At 38.1% G+C, this 25,451-nt stretch overlaps 1 protein-coding gene across 2 annotated transcripts in view; it reads right to left on the reverse strand.

Annotated features, from left to right (window-relative positions):
- C4B (complement C4B (Chido blood group)) overlaps positions 1-25,451 on the reverse strand; it is an 876,141-nt gene that overhangs the window by 744,413 nt on the left and 106,277 nt on the right. For both annotated transcript variants that reach the window (XM_044083184.1, XM_044083183.1), the window contains exon 10: positions 6,893-7,005. In XM_044083184.1, the coding sequence (XP_043939119.1) occupies positions 6,893-7,005 (113 nt within the window). The remainder of the gene's footprint in view (positions 1-6,892; positions 7,006-25,451) is intronic.

Consider the following 25,451-nt stretch of genomic DNA (forward strand, 5'->3'; position numbering starts at 1 on the left):
AAAATGAAGGCAGTCACATCAGGTAATCTAAACCTTTCAAGTAAAGAAAATGAGGGCAGTCACATCAGGTAATCTAAACCTGTCAAGTAAAGAAAATGAGGGCACTCACATCAGGTAATCTAAACCTGTCAAGTATAGAAAATGAGGGCAGTCACATCAGGTAATCTAAACCTGTCAAGTAAAGAACATGAGGGCACTCACATCAGGTAATCTAAACCTGTCAAGTAAAGAACATGAGGGCAGTCACATCAGGTAATCTAAACCTGTCAAGTAAAAAAAATGAGGGCAGTCACATCAGGTAATCTAATCCTGTCAAGTAAAGAAAACGAGTGACCTCACATCAGGTAATCTAAACCTGTCAAGTAAAGAAAACGAGGGCAGTCACATCAGGTAATCTAAACCTGTCAAGTAAAGAAAATGAGGGCACTCACATCAGGTAATCTAAACCTGTCAAGTAAAGAACATGAGGGCAGTCACATCAGGTAATCTATACCTGTCAAGTAAAACAAACGAGGGCAGTCACTTCAGGTAATCTAAACCTGTCAAGTAAAGAAAACGAGGGCACTCACATCAGGTAATCTAAACCTGTCAAGTAAAGAAAATGAGGGCAGTCACATCAGGTAATCTAAACCTGTCAAGTAAAGAAAATGAGGGCACTCACATCAGGTAATCTAAACCTGCCAAGTAAAGAAAACGAGAGCACTCACATCAGGTAATCTAAACCTGTCAAGTAAAGAACATGAGGGCAGTCACATCAGGTTATCTAAACCTTTCAAGTAAAGAAGACGAGGGCACTCACATCAGGTAATCTAAACCTGTCAAGTAAAGAAAATGAGGGTTCTCACATCAGGTAATCTAAACCTGTCAAGTAAAGAAAATGAGGGCAGTCACATCAGGTAATCTAAACCTGTCAAGTAAAGAAAAGAGACTCACATCAGGTAATCTAAACCTGTCAAGTAAAGAAAACGAGCAGTCACATCAGGTAATCTAAACCTGTCAAGTAAAGAAAATGAGGGCACTCACATCAGGTAATCTAAACCTGTCAAGTAAAGAAAATGAGGGCAGTCACATCAGGTAATCTAAACCTGTCAAGTAAAGAAAATGAGGGCAGTCACATCAGGTAATCTAAACCTGTCAAGTAAAGAAAATGAAGGCAGTCACATCAGGTAATCTAAACCTTTCCAGTAAAGAAAATGAGGGCAGTCACATCAGGTAATCTAACCTGTCAAGTAAAGAAGATGAGGGCAGTCACATCAGGTAATCTAAGCCTTTCAAGTAAAGAAAATGAGGGCACTCACATCAGGTAATCTAACCTGTCAAGTAAAGAAAATGAGGGCCCTCACATCAGGTAATCTAAACCTGTCAAGTAAAGAAAACGAGGGCATTCACATCAGGTAATCTAAACCTGTCAAGTAAAGAAAATGAGGGCACTCACATCAGGTAATCTAAACCTGTCAAGTAAAGAAAATGAGGGCAGTCACATCAGGTAATCTAAACCTGTCAAGTAAAGAAAATGAGGGCAGTCACATCAGGTAATCTAACCTGTCAAGTAAAGAAAATGAAGGCAGTCACATCAGGTAATCTAAACCTTTCCAGTAAAGAAATGAGGGCAGTCACATCAGGTAATATAACCTGTCAAGTAAAGAAAATGAGGGCAGTCACATCAGGTAATCTAAGCCTTTCAAGTAAAGAAAATGAGGGCACTCACATCAGGTAATCTAACCTGTCAAGTAAAGAAAATGAGGGCCCTCACATCAGGTAATCTAAACCTGTCAAGTAAAGAAAACGAGGGCATTCACATCAGGTAATCTAAACCTGTCAAGTAAAGAAAATGAGGGCACTCACATCAGGTAATCTAAACCTGTCAAGTAAAGAAAATGAGGGCCCTCACATCAGGTAATCTAAACCTGTCAAGTAAAGAAAATGAAGGCAGTCACATCAGGTAATCTAAACCTTTCAAGTACAGAAAATGAGGGCAGTCACATCAGGTAATCTAAACCTGTCAAGTAAAGAAAATGAGGGCACTCACATCAGGTAATCTAAACCTGTCAAGTAGAAAATGAGGGCAGTCACATCAGGTAATCTAAACCTGTCAAGTAAAGAACATGAGGGCACTCACATCAGGTAATCTAAACCTGTCAAGTAAAGAACATGAGGGCAGTCACATCAGGTAATCTAAACCTGTCAAGTAAAAAAAATGAGGGCAGTCACATCAGGTAATCTAATCCTGTCAAGTAAAGAAAACGAGTGACCTCACATCAGGTAATCTAAACCTGTCAAGTAAAGAAAACGAGGGCAGTCACATCAGGTAATCTAAACCTGTCAAGTAAAGAAAATGAGGGCACTCACATCAGGTAATCTAAACCTGTCAAGTAAAGAACATGAGGGCAGTCACATCAGGTAATCTAAACCTGTCAAGTAAAACAAACGAGGGCAGTCACTTCAGGTAATCTAAACCTGTCAAGTAAAGAAAACGAGGGCACTCACATCAGGTAATCTAAACCTGTCAAGTAAAGAAAATGAGGGCAGTCACATCAGGTAATCTAAACCTGTCAAGTAAAGAAAATGAGGGCACTCACATCAGGTAATCTAAACCTGCCAAGTAAAGAAAACAAGAGCACTCACATCAGGTAATCTAAACCTGTCAAGTAAAGAACATGAGGGCAGTCACATCAGGTTATCTAAACCTTTCAAGTAAAGAAGACGAGGGCACTCACATCAGGTAATCTAAACCTGTCAAGTAAAGAAAATGAGGGTTCTCACATCAGGTAATCTAAACCTGTCAAGTAAAGAAAATGAGGGCAGTCACATCAGGTAATCTAAACCTGTCAAGTAAAGAAAAGAGAGCACTCACATCAGGTAATCTAAACCTGTCAAGTAAAGAAAACGAGAGCAGTCACATCAGGTAATCTAAACCTGTCAAGTAAAGAAAATGAGGGCACTCACATCAGGTAATCTAAACCTGTCAAGTAAAGAAAATGAGGGCAGTCACATCAGGTAATCTAAACCTGTCAAGTAAAGAAAATGAGGGCAGTCACATCAGGTAATCTAACCTGTCAAGTAAAGAAAATGAAGGCAGTCACATCAGGTAATCTAAACCTTTCCAGTAAAGAAAATGAGGGCAGTCACATCAGGTAATCTAACCTGTCAAGTAAAGAAGATGAGGGCAGTCACATCAGGTAATCTAAGCCTTTCAAGTAAAGAAAATGAGGGCACTCACATCAGGTAATCTAACCTGTCAAGTAAAGAAAATGAGGGCCCTCACATCAGGTAATCTAAACCTGTCAAGTAAAGAAAACGAGGGCATTCACATCAGGTAATCTAAACCTGTCAAGTAAAGAAAATGAGGGCACTCACATCAGGTAATCTAAACCTGTCAAGTAAAGAAAATGAGGGCCCTCACATCAGGTAATCTAAACCTGTCAAGTAAAGAAAATGAAGGCAGTCACATCAGGTAATCTAAACCTTTCAAGTAAAGAAAATGAGGGCAGTCACATCAGGTAATCTAAACCTGTCAAGTAAAGAAAATGAGGGCACTCACATCAGGTAATCTAAACCTGTCAAGTATAGAAAATGAGGGCAGTCACATCAGGTAATCTAAACCTGTCAAGTAAAGAACATGAGGGCACTCACATCAGGTAATCTAAACCTTTCAAGTAAAGAAAATGAGGGCAGTCACATCAGGTAATCTAAACCTGTCAAGTAAAGAAAATGAGGGCACTCACATCAGGTAATCTAAACCTGTCAAGTATAGAAAATGAGGGCAGTCACATCAGGTAATCTAAACCTGTCAAGTAAAGAACATGAGGGCACTCACATCAGGTAATCTAAACCTGTCAAGTAAAGAACATGAGGGCAGTCACATCAGGTAATCTAAACCTGTGCAAGTAAATAAAATGAGGGCCCTCACATCAGGTAATCTAAACCTGTCAAGTAAAGAAAACGAGGGTACTCACATCAGGTGATCTAAACCTGTCAAGTAAAGAAAACAAGGGTACTCACATCAGGTGATCTAAACCTGTCAAGTAAAGAAAATGAGGGCCCTCACATCAGGTAATCTAAACCTGTCAAGTAAAGGAAATGAGGGCAGTCACATCAGGTAATCTAAACCTGTCAAGTAAAGAAAATGAGGGCAGTCACATCAGGTAATCTAACCTGTCAAGTAAAGAAAATGAGGGCAGTCACATCAGGTAATCTAAACCTGTCAAGTAAAGAAAATGAGTGTTCTCACATCAGGTAATCTAAACCTGTCAAGTAAAGAAAATGAGGGCAGTCACATCAGGTAATCTAAACCTGCCAAGTAAAGAACATGAGGGCAGTCACATCAGGTAATCTAAAACTGTGTAAGTAAAGAAAATGAGGGCAGTTACATCAGGTAATCTATACCTGCCAAGTAAAGAAAATGAGGGGACTCACATCAGGTAATCTAAACCTGTCAAGTAAAGAAAACCAGAGCAGTCACATCAGGTAATCTAAACCTGTCAAGTAAAGAAAACGAGGGCACTCACATCAGGTAAACTAAACCTGTCAAGTAAAGAAAACGAGGGCAGTCACATCAGGTAATCTAAACCTGTCAAGTAAAGAAAGTGGTTAGCATGAGGTGTAAAGTGATACTGGCTGTAAACGAGTTTGAAAGAGCAGTAGGAAAAGTACTGTTTCATTCCCTTCTAGTTAATATGATCCTTCTTGCAGTATGTGCACATCTTCACATATTGATTCAGTCAGTAAAGGATGCATAAATATTATAAGGTCCATGTTGGGACGTGTATAATAGTAGTGAAAAATAAGTTATATTGTTAACCATATCTTGTTAAACAAGTTATGTATATTATCATAAAATTTGTCAAAATGTCACATTATGTTTCAGGTTTTAGTTACTGTTCTAGATGTATGCGATCTCCTCAGACTTCTATAAGAAAACTGAGATTTTGTGTGCATTCATGCTTTCTAATCATGTGACATCCTTCATCACAGTGTTTCTGTCAGATAGCATAAGATAATTTTCCTTCAAGTGCTTTCACACTCCCTTTCTTCCTACACAAGACTAATAGCAACACTTTTTGGGTCCATTTGAGGAGTATTCATGACTTAGGGTAACCTGTATATAACTAATCCATCGCTATAGCTTTTAATTGAAAAATACTATACTGCAATTAGCTGACTACTGAAAGCTTCTAATTTGCTCATAATTGGTTTACCCAGATTACTAAATGAGAGACAGGCGAAACATGTAAACCTTCAAAAACAAGAATTCTTAAATATGACCATCTTAAGAGAGATATGTAAAGCAATAAGTCACTTCCTCTCATTTTCAGAAGCTGCAGAAAGACACATTCCTTTTCATGTGAGATGGTTAAATCACTTGAAATAGCTTATAAGGCTACTTCCTGTAATCTCACAGACAGATCATAATGGGTATCTCCGTGGCAGCATAAAAAAGTGTGTACAGAATTAAGCAATGCATAGGCATCAATGTTTGTGATTGTCTGGAAATTGTAAGGAAAATGTCTCACAGACATTAGTTAACTGCTCCAGAATTCTTAAGCTCAGTTACTGTTTCTTATATCACAACACACAAATGCTGGTTCATAGGTTCATAGGTCCATAGGTGTTTACTAGACTAAAGACCACAAGGGCCTTTTTAAGCCTAGCCATGCATCCCAAATCTCTGACAAGTTCTGATACCCTTGAAAAGTGTAAGCAGGGATTTGGGAGATGAGCCATTAAAGACATAGGTGCCAAACCAGGGATGAATTTCCAGTTTTGCATCCAATTGTCCAAGTTGCACTTGAATTGAGTTACGGAGGAACTCACATGGATGGGGAGCCTGTTCCATAGATGCGTTAGTCTCTGGGATACATACCTATCTTTCCAGCAGGATCTACTTAAATCACAGGCAAGGTTTAAGTCTTTAGAATGGGTAATTCCGGTGCTGTTTGCTTTGTGGATATGCAGGAGGTCTATCAGAATGGGGTCTGACAATGCCCTATATGCCAGGGATCCAGCTCCCCTCAAAAGCCTGTAGGAGACAGTATACAGGGATAGGGCCTTGAGACGGTCTGCAAAGGACATTTTACTTACGCCTTGTATTCTTTCAGTGAGGAACCTCTGTGGACATTCCAATTGTTGGATATGCCTGGTTAGGTACATACCAAAGGGGGGCACTGTACACAATGATACGTCTGATAAATGCTGAATACAGTAGAACAATGACTTCCTTCGACTTAAATGCCATAACTGTGTTTATAAGTTGTGCAGTATGGAATGATTTCCTCACCACTGTAGACACATGATGGTCAAAGGCTAGATTACTATCTATGTGTGTCCCTAAGTCCCAGACTACTGGGTTAGCTCTAAGGGGTGTGTTGTCAGTATGATAGTTACCAGGGATGGATGACTTCCCAATAGTTTCCAGGGATGGATGACTTCCCAAAGGATACCATTATGTATTTCCTGGCATTTAGTTTTAGTCCATGGCTCTGCTACCAGTTGTTTGTCTGTGTCAGCCCCTCCTGGAGAACATTTGTGTCAGTGTGCGATTCAATGACAGCTCCTAATTTGCAATCATCTGGAAATTTAGTCAGCCAGAAGCCACTGACATTGGCTTTGACTTCTGAGATGTAAATGCCAAAAAGGAGCGGACAAAAGACTGATCCCTGAGGAACTCCACTTGTGATTGGTTTGAATACTTTCCTCCTTATCTTGCTTTCCCAAGCATAATACCACAAAGCTGTGCAGCTTGGCTGAGACCAGGTTGTAGAAGAAAACAGTGCCTGATAGGGTGGACGGATATAATAAGTGCTTTCAAAACCTGCATTTTGGGTACTTGAAATGGTATGCTTGCTACAAGAAATCCTGAGGGAAATCATTTTTTTTGAAATGTGATACTTACCACTACATGGAATGGATTTCCTGGAGAAAAGAAACGCTTAGTTCGTGACAGGTCAATATTGTAGGGAGATGAGACAATCTTCACTTTAATTTCTGCCTCTTCCATTTCACCACCTTTAGTAAAGAGATAAGAACAGGATAGTCTATAAATTGATCATAAAAAATCTCAAAGTCAAATAAACTTCACTGCATCTAAGTGCAACTCTATTGTAATATACATACACACAGACACACATGTGCATGTGCGCACACTTAATGCAACTCTACTGTAACACACACACACACACACACACACACACACACACACACACACACACACACACACACACACACACACACACACACAGAATTGCCACTTTAGAACAAAGCTTACTTTGTTGGTTTTCTGCACCCTTACATCAGCCACTGAAGTTATTCAGAGTTTTACCACATGCTAAGTTGAAACAATAGGTGTGACATGCATGTAATGAGTCAGCCATGCATGATAATTTTGTAAGATATCAGATGCCCATGTCACTAGTATGATAGGTGACTAATGACTGAAGTCAAAATGGATAGAGTAGGTTTTGGAAGGACACTGGTAACACAGTCTGAGATGAATCCACAGAATCTTCATTGGCAGTGTAGGAAGGCAATATCTCACTAAGTAAGGCATGCTTAAAGATGGCATAGTTTTTTGGCAGACTGAGTAAAGCTGATGTATGTGCAAGTTAGGGAGGAACTATTTCATTGGGGATATGGTGTTATAATGGTTAAGGTCTTTGCCTCGCAGTCACAGGGTCCTGGGTTTGATCCTAACCACTGCACATTGTATGCAAAAAATTTGCATGTTCTCCCCATGCCAGTATGGGGCTCCTCCCACCTTCCAAAAATGTGGCATGTTTCTACCTCAGGGATGAAAGTTACTTTGTTCAGTCCCAGCCTCCCAAGTTGAACTTGACAGGTATGCCAATAGACTGCACCCAAAAATGAATGGATTTATGGAGAGCTGCACAAGACTGTAGGTGGTACCTTTCGGGGGAATTTTAAATATTAACAGTTGTACAGTACTTACAACATAACACATCAACGCCAAGAAAATCTAAAGGTATTATTGCTCAGTGCTAAGAGTCTAAACATAAAGCTCCACTCCCTAGATGTTCTCTTTACCCTAGGGAATGCTGACATCTGTGCAGTCACAGAGACATGGTTTAATACCACTGGGAGCACACCAAAACAGTGCAAGGCCATAATGCTTTCCACACATTTAGGCCATCTACTTCACAGGCAGGGGCTAAAGGTGGAGGTGTCTTAATTTACATCAAAATAAATATATTTCAAGGCTGGTCAAACAGGACAATTCACTTGAGCTGCTCCATATTCAAATCACCATAGGTAAAATCCAATACCACTTCCTTGCAAGCTATAGGTCCCCCTCTATGACCCAGGAAACCCATACCATGTATATAAACTTATTAGAAACACTAACTATCCAACCCAATACCATATTCATGGGTGACTTTAATTACACCACCATTAACTGGGAATCTTATATGACAACAAATGTACATGCACAGAGATTCCTGGATTTTATAAACACAAACTCCCTGGACCAGATAGTCGGTACACCAACCAGGGGATGTAACCATACTGGATCTGGTCCTCACTAATATGGGAGACTGCTGCACACCCCCCCCCCCCCAATGCCTCCCTGGTAAGGTCAGACCACAAAATGGTCTCCTTTGAAGTAAAAATAAAACCTGGACCTCCAGCTAAACATGGAATATTCAGGAAGTAGTCTAAGGCTAACCTCCTGCTATCAAGTGAGAAGATGGCAACATTTCAAGCCCCCATAAACCCTGAGAACACTGCTGTTTATGCAGAACTGTTCACAGAAACCCTGTACAAGCATGTTATATAGCTGCATAGAGGTAGCTGTACCCACCTGGAAGAAGTACAAAACTAACACAAAAAACAAACTACCCTGACGAAATCACAAAATCAATAGACTGTATAACAAAAGGAAGAAAATCATATCAAAAATTAGGAGGTGTAGGACCCAGTAGGATAAAAGCACTCTCATTAAATTGAACAAACAACTCAGAGGACAAATAAAGTCTACTAAAGCCAAGTTTGAGGTAAGTTTGGCCTCCCAGCCAAGAGGAACCACAAGGCATTCATTAGCTATATCTGCAACCTCAAAGGCAATACACAATTGTGTGCAGAGCTCATTGTAAATGGAGCCACGTATACTGAGCCAGAAGATATAGCAAACCTCCTGGCTGATAAATTCAGCTATAACTTTACCCCTATCTCCCCTCAACTTTCCATCAGGAAATATCTTCAAATATCATTCCTCCTACTATCACTAGGGAACAGGTTCTTAATGCTCTCGCTAAGACCAAGAATACTGCATTGATGGGCCCAGACAGTATCCCAGGATGTCTTCTAAATAGCATGAAACATGACCTATCATGGCTATGGAATTACTATTTAACTGTAGCCTCCAAACAGGCTTTGTGCCTCATGAATGGAGAAAGGCAACAGTCATCCCTCTGCACAAGGGGGGGGGGGGCATCTACAGACCCATAAGTCTCACTAGTCTTACATGTAAAGCCATGGAAAGAATTAACATGGAGATGATCAACAGAGATATAATAAACCTCCAGACACTAGACTCAACTCAGTTTGGTTTTGTCAAGGCCAGATCATGCTTAGTCAACCTGGTGGACTTCTTTGAGAAAGTCAGCAAAGCAATGGATGAGGGCAAAATCGTTCACACTGCCTACCTTGATCTGGCCAAGGCATTTGACACAATATCCCACTTGGGCATTGTTGACAAACTCAGGAGGTTAGGTACAAAACCATATGTCACCCAGTGGATAGCCAACTGGCTCACAGACAGAACCCTGGAAGATAGAACTGGGGAGTCCACCTCTATAAAGAGGCCAGTCACAAGTGGAGTCCCTCAGGGATCAGTCCTCAGACTGCTCCTTTTTGGCATTTACTTCTCAGAAGTCAAAGCTAATGCCAATGGCCTCTGGCTGACTAAGTTTGCACACAATTGCAAATTAGGAGCTGTCATTGAATCTCACACTGACACAAATGTTCTTCAGGAGGAGCTGACACAGACAACTGGTGTCAGAGCTATGGACTAAAACTAAATGCCAATAAATGCATAATAGTAACCTTTGGGAAGTCATCCATCCCTGGTAACAATCATACTGACAACACACACCTTAGAGTTGACCCAATAGTCAGGTACTTAGGGACACACATAGATAGTAATCTAGCCTTTGACAATCATGTGTCTACAGTGGTGAGGAATAGGAAATCATTCTATAAACAAAGGTATGGCATCTAAATCGAAGGAAGTCATTGTTCCACTGCATTTGACATTCATCAGACCTATCATTGAGTACAGTGCCCCCTCTGTTATGTACCTAACCAGGCCTATCCAACAATTGGAATGTTCACAGAGGTTCTTCATTAAAAGAATGCAGGGCATAAGTAAAATGGCCTATGCAGACCACCCCAAGGCACTTTCCCTGTATTCTGTCTCCTACAGGCTTTTGAGGAGAGATCTATGCCTGGTATACAGGGAATTGTCAGACCTTACTCTTATGGACCTCCTGCATATCCACAAAACAAACAGCACCAGAATTACCCATTCTAAAGACTTCAACCTTGCTTGTGATATAAATCGGACTTGCTGGAGAGATAGGTATGTATCCCAGAGACTAACCTGTCTATGGAACAGGCTCCTCATACATATGAAGCAGAGTTCCTTCCTAATCCAATTCAAGTGCAACTTGGACAACTGGATGGGAAACCAGAAATTCATCCCTGGTTTGGCACCTGTGTCTCTGATGCAAACAGGTAACCTGTAAATAGTTAATCTCCCAGGCCCATGCTTACACTTATCAAGGGTATCAGAACTTGTCAGAGATTTGGGATGCATGGCTAGGCTTAAAGAGTCCCTTGTGGTCGTTAGCTTACTAAACACCTATGAACAATATCCTCTGGATAAAAGGAGACAGACCACAAATGCAAACCACATCAAGGCTAGCCACGTGGCATTGTACAAATTGGCTTTAGGTTTTTTGACCCTGTTTTCTGATGTTGCTGAAAGGAGCATGGATATTTGCTGGTGCTAAGTGGGTTGAAGACCTGGAGTACTCCAACCTACTGGCCAGAGCGTGCACACCATCATACCTCTGAACTGTCAAAATGTTCACTGAATGTTCAGTTTTTGCCTCATATTTTTCATCTTTTCCTCATAAAATTTGTAATTTTCTGGAAATCATTGAAGATTGAAGTCACTAGATAATGACACATTTTAGTTTCACAATTTTTTAAAATGCATCCTAACACAAAACCTGTTATTCTAGTAACTCTCTAAGTTTATAAGAGCAATATTTAAAATCTGTCTCAATATTTTTGGCTTTGCCCAGATTTCCTGTGCTAAGAGTTTGAGAGGTCCTCCTTGAAATCCATCAGTCCTGGCTTAATAAGCTATTGGCCAATCAGTGTTCAGATGCCCGATCTGAGGTTACCCAGTACAACTCTGTTGAGTGAAAGCTAAACATAAAAATAATCATTCTGCCAAAAATAACAATGGGTTGCTTAACTCATTCTGGGTTCACTGATAGTGCACCATTTAGAAATGGATGGTATGATAATAATGAGAAGACAGGATATCCTGTGCATCCAGGAAGCAAGTGCAAGAGCAATGGAGCAAAGACTTCTATTCAGGGGAGGACAGGCTAGAAATAGTATAGAAATAGTATAGTAAATGTAGTGAGACAGAGACGTCTGAGGACACTGAGGGATGTCACCAGAGTCAGTGACAAAGTCATGGCAGTGAGATTCTAGTGTAAACACAGGGTAGCATTCATACTCTCAGCATATGCCCCATACAAGGACTGTGATGGCTAGGAAAAGAAAAGAGAGCATTCAAGCAGTAGTTGCACAATTTCTTTGGAAGAGCTATAGTGGGCTCAGATGGTGCCTGGTACCACTCATGAATTGTATCACCCCTGAAAACTAGGCTGAGGAGCAAAAAAAATGTTCCCTTCCAATCTGGCACTTCCCCTCATTTGAAGAGGCTCTTAAGCTGAAACGCAAACAAACACCACCCCCAAACACAACCAAACATCACATACCTCACAAAACCAGTGTGCCACCCAACAGCAGCCCCTAAGGCAAGACAACGTACCCAACACTTTAGTCATAAGTGACTCTATAGTCAGGCAGACTGATGTCCCACTCACCAGGCTGAACAAGGAGAAAATTACAGTTAGTTGCCTGTTGGGCGCCAGGATCCACCACATAACACATGCAATCAAGTCATTCCACAACAGGTACAAATATGACTCTGTCATTGTCCATGTTGGAGTAAATGGCTTGAGACATACCTCCCTGGACTACATGAAAAGAGACATGGAAGAGCTCTTGGATCATGTAGCCCAGGCAGATATGACCTTAGCCCTGAGTAGCATCTTGCCATCACCCAGAATGATACCACAGTAAAAGGACAAAATGACTGACTTCAATAATTGGCTAAGCTTCGGGTGTCATTCAAAGGGGATTCAGTATCTCTCTGCCTGGGATGACATGATCGACAGACCACAATGCTTTGCAAGAGATGGTTTGCACATCTCAACCTGGGATTCAGGTTACTGGCTAAGGCTCTTGCCACCCCTATAGTGCCTTTTTTAGGCAAGGTTCAAAGGACAAACGTACCACCATAATGAGTACAAGCAAGCAAAATCTGAAGGTAATGCTTCTCAATGCTAGAAGTCTAAACATCAAGATGCACTCTCTCGAGGCTCTCTTAAAAATGGAGAACATCGATATCTGTGCAGTAACTGAGACCTGGTTCAAAGCTCCAGAGAGCACCACTGCAATACCAGGCTACAACTCATACCATACTTTTTGGTCACCAAACCAGGACCAAAACACTAAAGGTGGAGGAGTGTCCATATTCACCAAGGATATTCACACCTCCAGGCTGGTTGCCCAACACAATGCATCTGAAATTCTCCAGGTGCAACTAACACTAGGTAAGACTGCAATACAAAATGCAGCTTGCTACAAAGCCCCACCATGTCCCAAGATTCTCACTACACCTTTCTAAACATACTGTAAAATATTAAGATACAACCAAACACCCTAATACTGGGAGATTTCAACTATCCTGCCATTAACTGGGAAAACTACTCCTGTACCAACACCTTTGCTCAACGATTCTTGAAATTCATAAATTCCAATGCCCTAGAGCAACTAATTCATAGCCCCACCAGGGATACCAATATTCTAGACCTGGTCATTACCAACATGTGAGAGCGATGCTTCACACCAGTGGTCACCCCCTCGTTGGTCAGATCAGACCATAAGCTAATCACCCTTGACATCCACATCCCACCCACACCCTCCTTTATGGAAACCTCCATAAAAAAACTTCTCTAAAGCCAACTTCATGCTTCTTAAGTCAGAAGTAACAAACTTCATGACACCCATGCAGATGGGAACTGGAAGTTCAACTGCTGAATCCTACACTAAGGTGCTGTACGAGCACATTTACTTGTGTGTGGACTGAGCCATCCCAAATAGAACCCAGACGCTGTCCTCCAAAAAAGGAAGCTAATCTGGTGGTCCCCTGCCATAAACAAGCTGTACAACAGAAGGAAGAAACTGTTGCAGAAAAGTGGAAGAATCCACTATTCAAAAAACTCCCTCACCAGCCACAGTAGCAAGTTGAGATCCCTCATAAAATCTTCCAAGGCTAGCTACGAAAACAATATTGCCAAAGATTCCAGAGACAATCACAAGGCATTCTATAGCTATTTGAATAAAAACCTCACGTGAGCCAAAATAAAACCAAATTTCATTTTACTTAAATTTCACATCAAGCAGTAAGCACTTTAGTAAACCTGGACTTCCTCAGTCTGCATAATGTGCTTAAAATTAGCAAAACTTTATATCTCATTTCAAATTAATCATGTGATTTAACAAGCCACATGATTTAGCTTTTTCCTTTTTTATCATTTAACCCTGGTGGGTAGCAAGAGTTCATTTTAACCTGCCACAAATACTCTTTCCAACTTAATTCAGATTCAGCATCACATTTAACTTCAAAATTAATTACTTCATCCAATACACAAAATTTAAAATCCACTTTACAGCTATTTTCTTTATAATGTTTGCCCATTGCATTTTTATCATCCTGTATGTGAACAGCATACTTGTGCTCATACACCCTCTTATATAACTCCCTTGTAGTACGCCCTATATAATAGGCTTCACATGAGTGACAAATAATTAAATATACTATAAACCTAGATTTACATGTATATTTTCCTTTTATATGTATAATAGTAGTTCCTATTTTGATTTCTTTTACACCTGTTAATAAATACTCACACATATCACAAGTCAAACATTTTACCATGCCTGGATTTTTGCATACTGGCTGCCTATTATTCAAGCTACTCTGGAATATATTTTTAAAGCTCTTTCCTCTTTTTTGCACAAATACTGATCCTTCTCCTATTTTTTTTTTCTCAGTTTCAACACTACATTTTAAGAACTTCTAATTACTTACTTGCGGAGGAAATAAGATTCAGTTACATCCGAGGAAGTGACCTAAACGAAAACGCAGTGGAGAGGTCTGGCGTTTATGTACCTTTGAATTTGCTGTGGATTTTGCTGTGTTCCTGGTTGTCATGTTGGTGTGTCTTTGTGGACTATTAAAGTAGTAAAAAGAAGAATCTTGTTGCCTTATTTCCTCCGCAAGTAATTTGTTTTGGTATAGTACTGTTTCTTTACTTGTCTCTGTTTATTCGTTTCGTTTTAACTTCTAATTACTTGCTATAATGTTCTTGATTGCTCCAGAATCTACACTATTAGTGACTTGCATTGCTGTTTAAAAATCCTTCTTAGCTTTGTTTCTACCTATCTCATGTGTGGCTCTTCTTTCAAAAAATTTTTTTAGAGATCCTTACTACATCCTCTTTGGGATAACCTCTTTGTATTAAACTGTTACATAAGCTGCTACATTCGTTTTGAATTTTTTCTTCATCGTCAGTTAAACGATATATTCTTTCCAACTGACCCCTTACTATATTCATTTTCGTACTTTTAGGGTGCATACTATCAAAGTGCAGATATGAATTATTCTGCACATTTTTCTTGTAAATATTGGTAAGCAGCTTGTCATTTTCTTTGTACACAGTTAGATCCAAAAAATTAATATACTCTGCACTATACCCAGATGTAAATTTCAAGTAGTCACATACCCCATTCAAATAGGTTAAGAATTCATCTAACAAGTTCTGCTCTCCTCTCCAAATCATAAAAGCATCATCAATAAACCGTTTATAGAACACAATGTGTTCCATAAACCTACTATTAAAAATATGATACTTTTCCCAGCCAAATATGAAAATATTAACATAACTTGGCACCATCGATGCACCCATAGCAACTCCATTTGTTTGTTTATATATTTTCTGACTGAATTCAAAAAAGCTGAAATTCAAAATAATGTCCAATATTTCCATTAGTAAACCAACCATATTGGTCGAAAATCTCTTGGAACTTAATAGTTCCAATCTAACAACCTCCATTCCTTCATCATTAGGAATGACTGCATATAAAGACTTTACGTCTAATGTTACCAAAAAATCCTCTTTTGTTACCTTAATTTCTTTTAACATGTTTTTAAATTCAAACAAATCTTTGATGTATGATGTACTATATTTAACAACTTGCTGCAAATGTCGACCTACAAAGAAAGCCATAGCTTCTGTTTTTGCTCCACTACTTGCAACTATAGGGAGCATTGGAGGTTTGTTTAAATCTTTATGTATTTTCGGCTGCCCAAAAATACGATGCATCCTAGGTGTTTATATATGCAAGTATTTCCTTATATCTTCTGTTATGCACCCTGTAAGGAACCATTCCTCTATTTGACCATCTATAAATGAAAAACTTTTTTTGACTTCTATAAAAGTTACAACTTTATAAAACTGTGTATCAGATAACATTTCTTCCATTTGCTTAAAATAAACATCTTTATCTAACATAACCAAAGCATTTCCTTCATCAGCTTTAGTTACTAATACTTTCACATTATTTAAAAAAACATTCAACAGTTGCCTTTGTTCATATTTTAAATTAAAATATTTGAAAGTAGGTTTCTTTTCAAACATTTCACTTATTTCCTGTTCACACATCATTTGAAACATTTCTAGTTCCTTTGTAAATGGTGGATTATACACACTAGGCTTACTAAACATTTTACCACCATTTGAACTATTAGGAAACATCACTTTAAAATTCAATTTTCTAATATAGTCCCTAAGTTCCTTGATAGTATCTCATTTGTCTGCTCGTTTTGAGGGCACAAAATTAGAGCCTTTATTTAACACTTTAACCAACTCGTCTGATAATTCAACTAGTAACCAGACACTCGTACCACCACAAATGGTAAAATTGGAATGAAAAATTGGAAAATAACAGGAACTTGAATAAAAACCGCAAGTGAGCAAAAATAAAACCAAATTTCACTTTACTTAAATTTCACATCAAACAGTAAGCGCTTTCGTCACCCTGGACTTCCTCAGACTGCATAATGTGCTTAAAATTAGCAAAACTTTATATCTCATTTCAAATTAATCATGTGATTTAACAAGCCACATGATTTAGCTTTTTTCTTTTTAAAAAGACAGTGAACTTTTTTTTATCATTTAACCCTGGTGGATAACAAGAGTTAATTTGACCTGCCACAAATACTCTTTCCAATTTAATTCAGATTCAGCATCAAATTTAACTTCAAAATTAGTTACTTCATCCAATACACAAAATTCAAAATCCACTTTACAGCCATTTTCTTTATAATGTTTGCCCATTGCATTTTTATCATCCTGTATGTGAACAGCATACTTGTGCTCATACACCCTCTTATATAACTCCCTTGAAGTACGCCCTATATAATAGGCTTCCTGTTATTTTCCAATTTTTCAGTTATTGTTTTTAAACATTTTTGTTCTTTATTTGAGCCTATTAATATGACTAGTTTCATGGCTATAACACCAGGAGATATCCTAACAGATACACCAAATGGGTCGGTTATCGCAAACCAAGAAGGAAGAGTCAATAGATATGGCTCACAGCAAGACTCCAGTATTTTCAACAAAGAAGTGGTGCCAGGGAGATTTGATGAGGTGCTGAATCGATGGTTGGCACCCCCGGTTGATCCGTTTAATGGTTTCCAGAATGTAGAAGGAGAAAGGAGTTCTACAAGTGTAAATTACTTTGAGAAATTCAAAGAACTGGAGAACGATTTGCTAAAGCTCAAAAGGCTACAATGGGACAATATGTATTTTGAGACTTGTCTCAAGACACAAAGAGTCCCCAAAGGTCTAAGAGTAACTGTTATGCCAGTTGGTAATTATTTTTCTGCCGACTTTGTAAATACGTGGGTAGCTCAGAACCAAAAAACAAGGTTATAATATGCCCAAATGTTGGCAAAAGCAAATACAAGTGGAATCAATGAATTACATAAAAAGATTCAAACTGTCTTCTTTAAGTTGGAATATAATTTGACTGCTGACAACTTCAATGCTAAATTTTGGTTGATTCAGGGTAGGCTGAACAAGGAAAATGAAATTTTGCGCAAAAAGAAAGTTAAAAAGTTTTTGCGTGATAAGGCTGATTACGAACTAGTAGGAGAGTCAAATCAGCCAGTATAAGAAGAGGCAGAGCAACATCAGCAGCATAACCAGCAAACACCAGTAAGGCAGGCTTACAATGTAGATAATACAACTGACAGCGAGGACAATGGGGTCCATAAATCCAAGTGATTAATGCAAAGAAATCCAATAGCAGCATCTAGCACTGCAGCAGCGACTACTAGCAAAGTAGGAGAAGAGATCGTGTTGTTGGAAAACGCTGAAAACGATTTTCCAATGGAGCCCAGTCAGCTGGTGAGAGTGTATCAACAGCAGGGCAAGCAGAGCAGGACTTGGGCCGAGGTTACATCTGATTGAAAAAGAATGTGCATTATCATAACAATTGGAAAAAGAAGAATGTTCACTAATAAATAAAGAAGGTACTGTTGATACAGCCTTTATTATAATAAATTTGTCTAATGTGCTATCAGACAAGTTGGTTAAAGTGTTAAATAAAGGCTGGAATTTTGTGCCCTCAAAACGAGCAGACAAATGTGATACTATCAATGAACTTAGGGACTATATTAGAACTAGACTTGAATTATATTAGAAAATGTTTAAAGTGATCAAATGGGTGGTAAAATGTTAGTAAAGCTAGTTGTGCATAATCCACTGTTAACAAAGGATTAGTATGTTTCAAATGGAATTGGTAAAAATTTAAGCATGTTTGTATAAAGTTGTAACTTTTATAGACGTCAAAAAAAGTTTTTCATTTATAAATGGTCAAATAGAGGAATGGTTCCTGACAGGGCACATAACAGAAGATATAAGGAAATACTTGCATATAGAAACACCTAGGATGAGTCATATTTTTGGGCAGTTGAAAATACATAAAGATTTAAACAACAGACATCTCTGATAGTTGTTGCAAGTGTGCAAAAACAGAAGCTATGGCTATCTTTGTAGGGCGACATTTGCAGCAAGTTGTTAAATATAGTACATCATACATCAAAGATTCGTTTGAATTTAAAAATATGTTAAAAATAAGGAAACAAAAACAAAAAGATTTTTTGGTAATATTAGACGCAAAGTCTTTATAGGCGCAGTCATTCCTAATGATGAAGGAGGTTGTTTTTACAATAATGGAAATATTGGAAATTATTTTGAACATTATTTTGAATTTCAACTTTTTGAATACAACTACAATCAGAAAATATATAAACAAACAAATGGAGTATGTGCTATGGGTGCATCGATGGGCCACTACTTGAAATTTACATCTGGTTATAGTGCAGAGTATATTAATTTTCTGATCTGTAGAAAGACAAAAAAAAATGACAAGCTGATATTTACTATTTGAGAATGTAGATGTCAGAATATACTCAATATGCACTTTGAGCTGATGCAAGTAAAAAAATGAATATAGTAAGGGTGAGGTCAGTCGAAAAGAATGAAGTGACTTAAAGTGGCGAAACAAAAATTCATGCAAATGTGGCAACATAACAGTATAATATACAAAGAGGTTAGATAAAAGGATGAGGTAGTACAAAAGAATAAAATTTTTTAAATTTTAAAAGACAGAGAGATGGTAGAGACAGAAACAAAAAGGATTTTAAAACAGTATGCAATTTTTTAATAGTAGGTTTATGGAACACAATGTGTTCTATAAATGGTTTATTGATGATGCTTTTTATGATTTGGAGAGGAGGCAACTTGTTAGACAAATTGTAACCTATTTGAATGGGGTATGTGGGATTACTGAAATTTAATTATGTTTATACAAGAGTATATTAATTTTTTGGATCTAACTGTGCTGATTACAAAGACAAGCTGATTATTTACATTTACAGGATAAATGGGGCATTGACCTATATCTGCAAAATGATAGTACAAAATTCTAAAAAAACAAAAAAGAATATAGTAAGGGGTCAGTTGAGTTAAAATATCGCTTAAGTGACTATGAAGAAAATCAAAATAGATGCCAGCAGCTTATATAACAGTTTAATACAAAGAGGTTATCCCAAAGAGGATGTAGTAAGGATCTCTAAAGAAATTTTTAAAAGAAGAGCCACACATGAGATAGGTAGAAACAAAACTAAGAAGGATTTTTAAACAGCAATGCAAGTCACTAATAGTGTAGATTCTGAAGCAATCAAGAACATTGTAGCAAGTAATTGGAAGTTCTTAAAATGTAGTGCTGAAATTGAGAAAAAAAAATAGGAGAAGGACCAGTATTTGTGCAAAAAAGAGGAAAGAGCTTTAAAAATATATTCCAGAGTAGCTTGAATAATAGGCAGCCAGTATGCACAAATCTAGGCATGGTAAAATGTATGAATTGTAATATGTGTGAGTATTTATTAACAGGTGAAAAATAAATCAAAATAGGAACTACTATTGTACATCTAAAAGGAAAATATACATGTAAATCTAGATTTATAGTATATATAATTATTTGTCAATCATGTGAAGCCTATTATATAGGGCATACTACAACGGAGATATATAAGAGGGTGCATGAGCACAAGTATGCTGTTCACATACAGGATGATAAAAATGCAATGGGCAAACATTATAAAGAAAATGGCTGTAAAGTGGATTTTAAATTTTGTGTATTGGATGAAGTAATTAATTTTGAAGTTAAATTTGATGCTGAATCTGAATTAAGTTGGAAAGAGTATTTGTGGCAGGTTAAATTGAACTCTTGCTACCCACCAGGGTTAAATGATAAAAAAGAGTTTGCTGCCTTTTTAAAAAGGAAAAAGCTAAATCATGTGGCTTGTTAAATCACATGATTAATTTGAAATGAGATATAAGGTTTTGCTAATGTTAAGCACATTATACAGTTTGAGGAAGGCCGGGGTGACGAAAGCCCTTACTGTTTGATGTAAAATTTAAGTAAAGTGAAATTTGGTTTTATTTTGGCTCACTGGCGGTTTTTATTCAAGTTCCTGTTATTTTCTGATTTTTCAGTTATTGTTTTTGAACATTCTGTAGCTATGTCAAGAATCTAAATGGCAATACTCAGATCTGCTTTGAGCTACAGTAGAATGGCAATAGATATACTGATCCCAAGGATATTTCCAATATCCTGGCAGATAGATTTAGTGCCAACCTCACCCCCGTCTCACCCCCTAAAGGGCCCATCTCAATACTGAAAGAATGCCAAATTCCAGTAATCATGGCCACTCAGGTAAAAACCACACTCTCCAAAGCTAAGAATACAGCATCCGTGGAACCAGACGACATCCCGGGCTGTGTACTGCATGAACTACAAAATGGACTGGCACTTCACCTATGTGTTATGTTTAATCATAGCCTCACCTCAGGCTTTGGACCCACAGAGTGGTGCACAGCTACAGTCATCCCACTCCAAAAGAGGGAGCCACCTTGGATCCCAGGAACTACCGTCCCATCAGTCTGACGAGCCTGATCTGCAAGGCCATGGAACATATTATCATGGAACTTATAAACAAAGACACTGGCAACCTTCAAACACTGGACCCCACCCAGTTTGGGTTCATGAAGGGCTGATCTTGCCTCCTGAACCTGAACGGCTTCTTCGAATCAGTCTCCAGGGCCATGGATGAGGGTAAAGTGGTTCACCCAGCCTACTTGGACCTTGCCAAGGCTTTCAACACTATCTCCCACACTGGAATCATAGATAAACCTACTAAGCTAAGCATTAGTCCCTACATCACTCAATGGGTTGCAAACTGGCTTACTTACAGAACACACACTGTAAAAGTAGCCAACTCCAAATCCAGCTCCAGACAATTGATAAGTGGTGTACCGCACAGTTCTGTCCTGGGACCACTCTTGCTTCACATCTACTTCTCTGAAATACAGGCCAACACTAAGGGACTCTGGCTTACAAACTTTGAAGATGACTGCAAGCTGGGAGCCACTATTGAATCCCCAAATGATGTGGATATACTACAAAAGGGCCTTACTGAAACAGATGCCTGGTGCCAGAGCCATGGGCTCAAGCTAAATGCCAAAAAATGTACAGTTGTCAACTTTGGGAAAAACCATGTACCTGTGAACTACCACATAGGTGGCAGTACACTAAACACCAAAAGTGTGATAAGAGACCTAAGGACACAGGTGGACAGTGGTCTCACCTCTAACCACATCGCCACAACAGTTAGAAAATCCTTCTATGTGGTACACCTCATCACTAAGGTCCTTTCATCCAGAAAAAAGGAGGTCATTATCCCTCTGTACTAATCCCTCATTAGACCCATTATAGAATACAATGCCCCATTTAGTATGTACCTCACAAAACATCTGCAACAACTAGAAAGGCCACAGAAATACCTCACAAAAAAATCATAGGCCTAAAGCAGATGCCTTATGCTGACTGTCTAAAGAAACTCCCGCTGTACTCTATCACATATCGCCTACTCAGGCGATCTCTGCCTAACATACAAGGCCATGTCAAACCCAGAGTTGTTGAACATGCTACACTTAAAGAAATCCCAGTTCCTCCAAGCCACACACTCTAGGGATCTTAACCTTGTCATCACGATGAATAGAACATGCTGGAGGGATAGGTTTCTGACCCAGAGACTCCCCATACTCTGGATTAGGCTGCCCATACATGTCAGGCAGAGTGCCTCAATGGCTCTCTTCAAGAGGAACCTGGGAGATAGGAAATTCCCCTGGGGATCACAACAGTAGCCCTGCTAGACAGGGGTCCAGGAAAGTAAATATTTGTGGGAAGCAATAGCCAGGGAATCATTATGGCTAGGCTTGTATAGGTCCTAGGGCTGATAGCCTAGTACCTACCTATGAACCTATGAACCTATAAGGAGGAGCACCTAGTCCCAGTGCCCTACACCTCCTTAGTTTATTTTCAGTGGTCTGGTTCTCCTTACCTCCAGGAGAAGCACCAAGTACAAATGACCTCACAGTCAACTGTGTGGAGAAAAAAATAGAAAAAAATGATCTGCTGATTTTACCTCTAACAAATTGTGTTTGGTCTGGCTGACCCTTTTACTCCACTGTTACATATAGTTCTCTATTACTTATATTGTGGCATTTAGTGCTCATTTTTCAGTGGGTGAAAATAAATTTAGGCAGAATAATTCAGGATTAGTTTAAATAGCATGTGCAAAGTTTTAGTAGTCGTTCTTAGCCAGCATGATTTCTCATCCCATCTCCCCATATTTAGTATTATTAATCTTTAAAAAATGTAGTCTATATTAAAGGATGCATGTTATGTGCTTGCTGTCTATCTGTGAGATCTGAAGAGTCAGCACTAGTCTAGGTTATGTTTATTTAATAGTGTCATTGTTCTGTACTTTCCAGAAGTATCTTGCATGTCATCAGAATAAAAGAGGTCCATCATTCTAGAGTTATCATTTGTGGTGCTAGATGATCCAAACAGTACAGAAGTGTCTTTTTCCACTTGGAGTTGTTACTATAGTATCACAGCCACATACAATATCAGTCCAAGCCATATCACAGCCACATACAATATCAGTCCAAGTCGCCATTGCATATATTGCTATAAATGCTAACATATTTCATCCAATTTTGTTAAAAAAAAACACTGATCCACCAATTTCTCTTTTTCACACAAATACAAGCTCCTGGAATAGTTTTTGAGATGAATCCATTACAACTCTAACTCTATCTCTCTGTGATGAGTAAATTTGCAAATAGGCCTGAAAATGTTCAGTGTATGATGACACAGGCGAGGAAGCCATCAAGGTATGTAATGTATTTTTCAGAGAGGAAGAGTGAAGCATGTTAGCAGTTAGAATGGAAAAATTTAGAGCATACTGTGATCCAAAACAAATTCTTCCATTTGTCAGACTTTTTTTTACAAAGAAAGCAGTAGTTCATGAAACTAATGATGCTTATATAAACATTCTGTGAATTTAGTGAGTTGCATGACTCACTGAGCAATGATAGAATTGTCCATGCCATTAAAATGATCACTCAAGGAGAAGACTACACAGAAAATTAAAACTTATTTTAGATGAAATTAAAAAGAATGCAGTTGGAAAGCCTGTAGAGGGAATGTGCATACAACTAAAACTGTGGCCAAAATAATGTAGAAAATATGCAAAAGTAAGAATGTATGTTTAAAATAAAAACAACAACAAAAAAGACAAAAGGCAACCAAGATATCACCTGGCAGGAACCAACCAGTTAATATTAGAGCTTTGTGCACTAGATTTGGTTAAACACATAAAAAGAAACACCTCATATTGTGTAATTGGAACTGCAGGCTATGTGGAGACAAGAACCATTTTGCAAAGCTTTGTAAGAAAAAGTCTGTTTTGTAGAATGTGCATACTTTTGAGGCAAATAATAGAGAACAAGAGAATAATTTGGGCACCATGGAAAGGACATAAATATAGGAAATGCAGAATCAAAGTAGTTGTTGTATAAACAGTAGTGAAAATAGCTGTTCATCAGAGAGATTATTACTTTGAAAATCTTTAAGTGTTTTACTAGAACTGACTGTAGTAGTTAAACTATATTTAAAGAAGCCATGTTTGGATGCACTATGCATAATTCAGAAGAAAAAGGCAGATTATTTCTGCACTCAGAAGTGTGAACAGTAAAGTGATAATATACTTCTTACACACTAATTATGTGACTACAGCATCATGCAGCTGAAATAAGGTTTCTGGGAATATGTTATTATTTGTCCAAGTTTACACTAAACAAGTAATTATTATGCCTTTAATTAAGCTCATAGTGAATGATAAGACATGTGACTTCTCACTGGAACAAGAAAACACCTTTGAGTTATGAAAGAAGCTTGTGATTAATATACCAGCCCTAAGTCTTATGATATGTCTAAAGCAGTTCTGTTCTAATTCTGTGTAACTCAATATTGGCTTAGTGTTGTACTAATGCAAAAAGAATAACTAATGAAGTATGGTTTGACAGTACTTACAATGCTCATACTAAATATACTAGGACTGAGAAAGAAATGTTAACTATTGTATATGGATCTGAGAAATTCTGTAAATATATTTATGGTGAGCCTGTATTGATTGATGAGATCATAAACCACAGCTGAGCACATTCAGGAAGTCACTACATAAAACAACACATAAACAGCCAAAGATGTTGTTGCATCTGCAAGTACTATGACTTTGGCAACCTAGTTCTGTCCAGACAATCAAATGCATATTGCTTATCTGTTAAGTAGCACCATCTCAAGGAAATAATAGAAAACTAGGAAGGAGGATTTGGAGGCCTTTATGTTATTTTGCAACTACCGGTATTACACAAGATGTCTTTTGAGCTTAAAACAAATACTCAGGAAGACAAAGATATAGAACTGCTACAGAAGCTTCTTTAACCAATACAAATGGCCAGAGGTCCCTATTTTCTATCAGCCCATCATCTTATGTCATCTTTCTTGCTATCTACTATCCACCATGCAAGCATTAAGTAGATGGTATTTTGCTTGTTTGGTGTACTAACTACTCTCTGTAACTTCTTGCTATGCATTGTAAAAGTGGGTTAATATTTAATATTGAATGTTTGGTAAAAAGAGACTGCAAATATATACTTTTACAAAAACCTACATTAAAAAATCAAGGAGCAATAAAAGGGTCTGAAAAGCAAGAAATGGTTAAATAAGCTCTGTAAAAGTGAACCATTTGTAGAGACTTATTTATGCCTTGTTACTGATGAAAAGACAGGCATCTTAAGACACTTAATCACTTTACCAGAAAGGCTGACGTGGTACTTTTTTAAAAAGAGCCCCATCCAATTAGGCTCAATAATAACATTGATGATGTACTTAGATGTAAAAAAAAAAAAAAAGAAAATGGAATATCAAATTGTCAGGACCTTGTTTTCTAGAAAAAAAATCTGAAAGGGAATTTTGGTACTTTAATGACCAGAAACTTATCTAAAAATAATGACTGAAAG

The sequence above is a fragment of the Protopterus annectens genome, chromosome 9.part0, assembly GCF_019279795.1.
Source record: "Protopterus annectens isolate FY-2018-M chromosome 9.part0, PAN1.0, whole genome shotgun sequence".
Taxonomy (NCBI): domain Eukaryota; kingdom Metazoa; phylum Chordata; order Ceratodontiformes; family Protopteridae; genus Protopterus; species Protopterus annectens.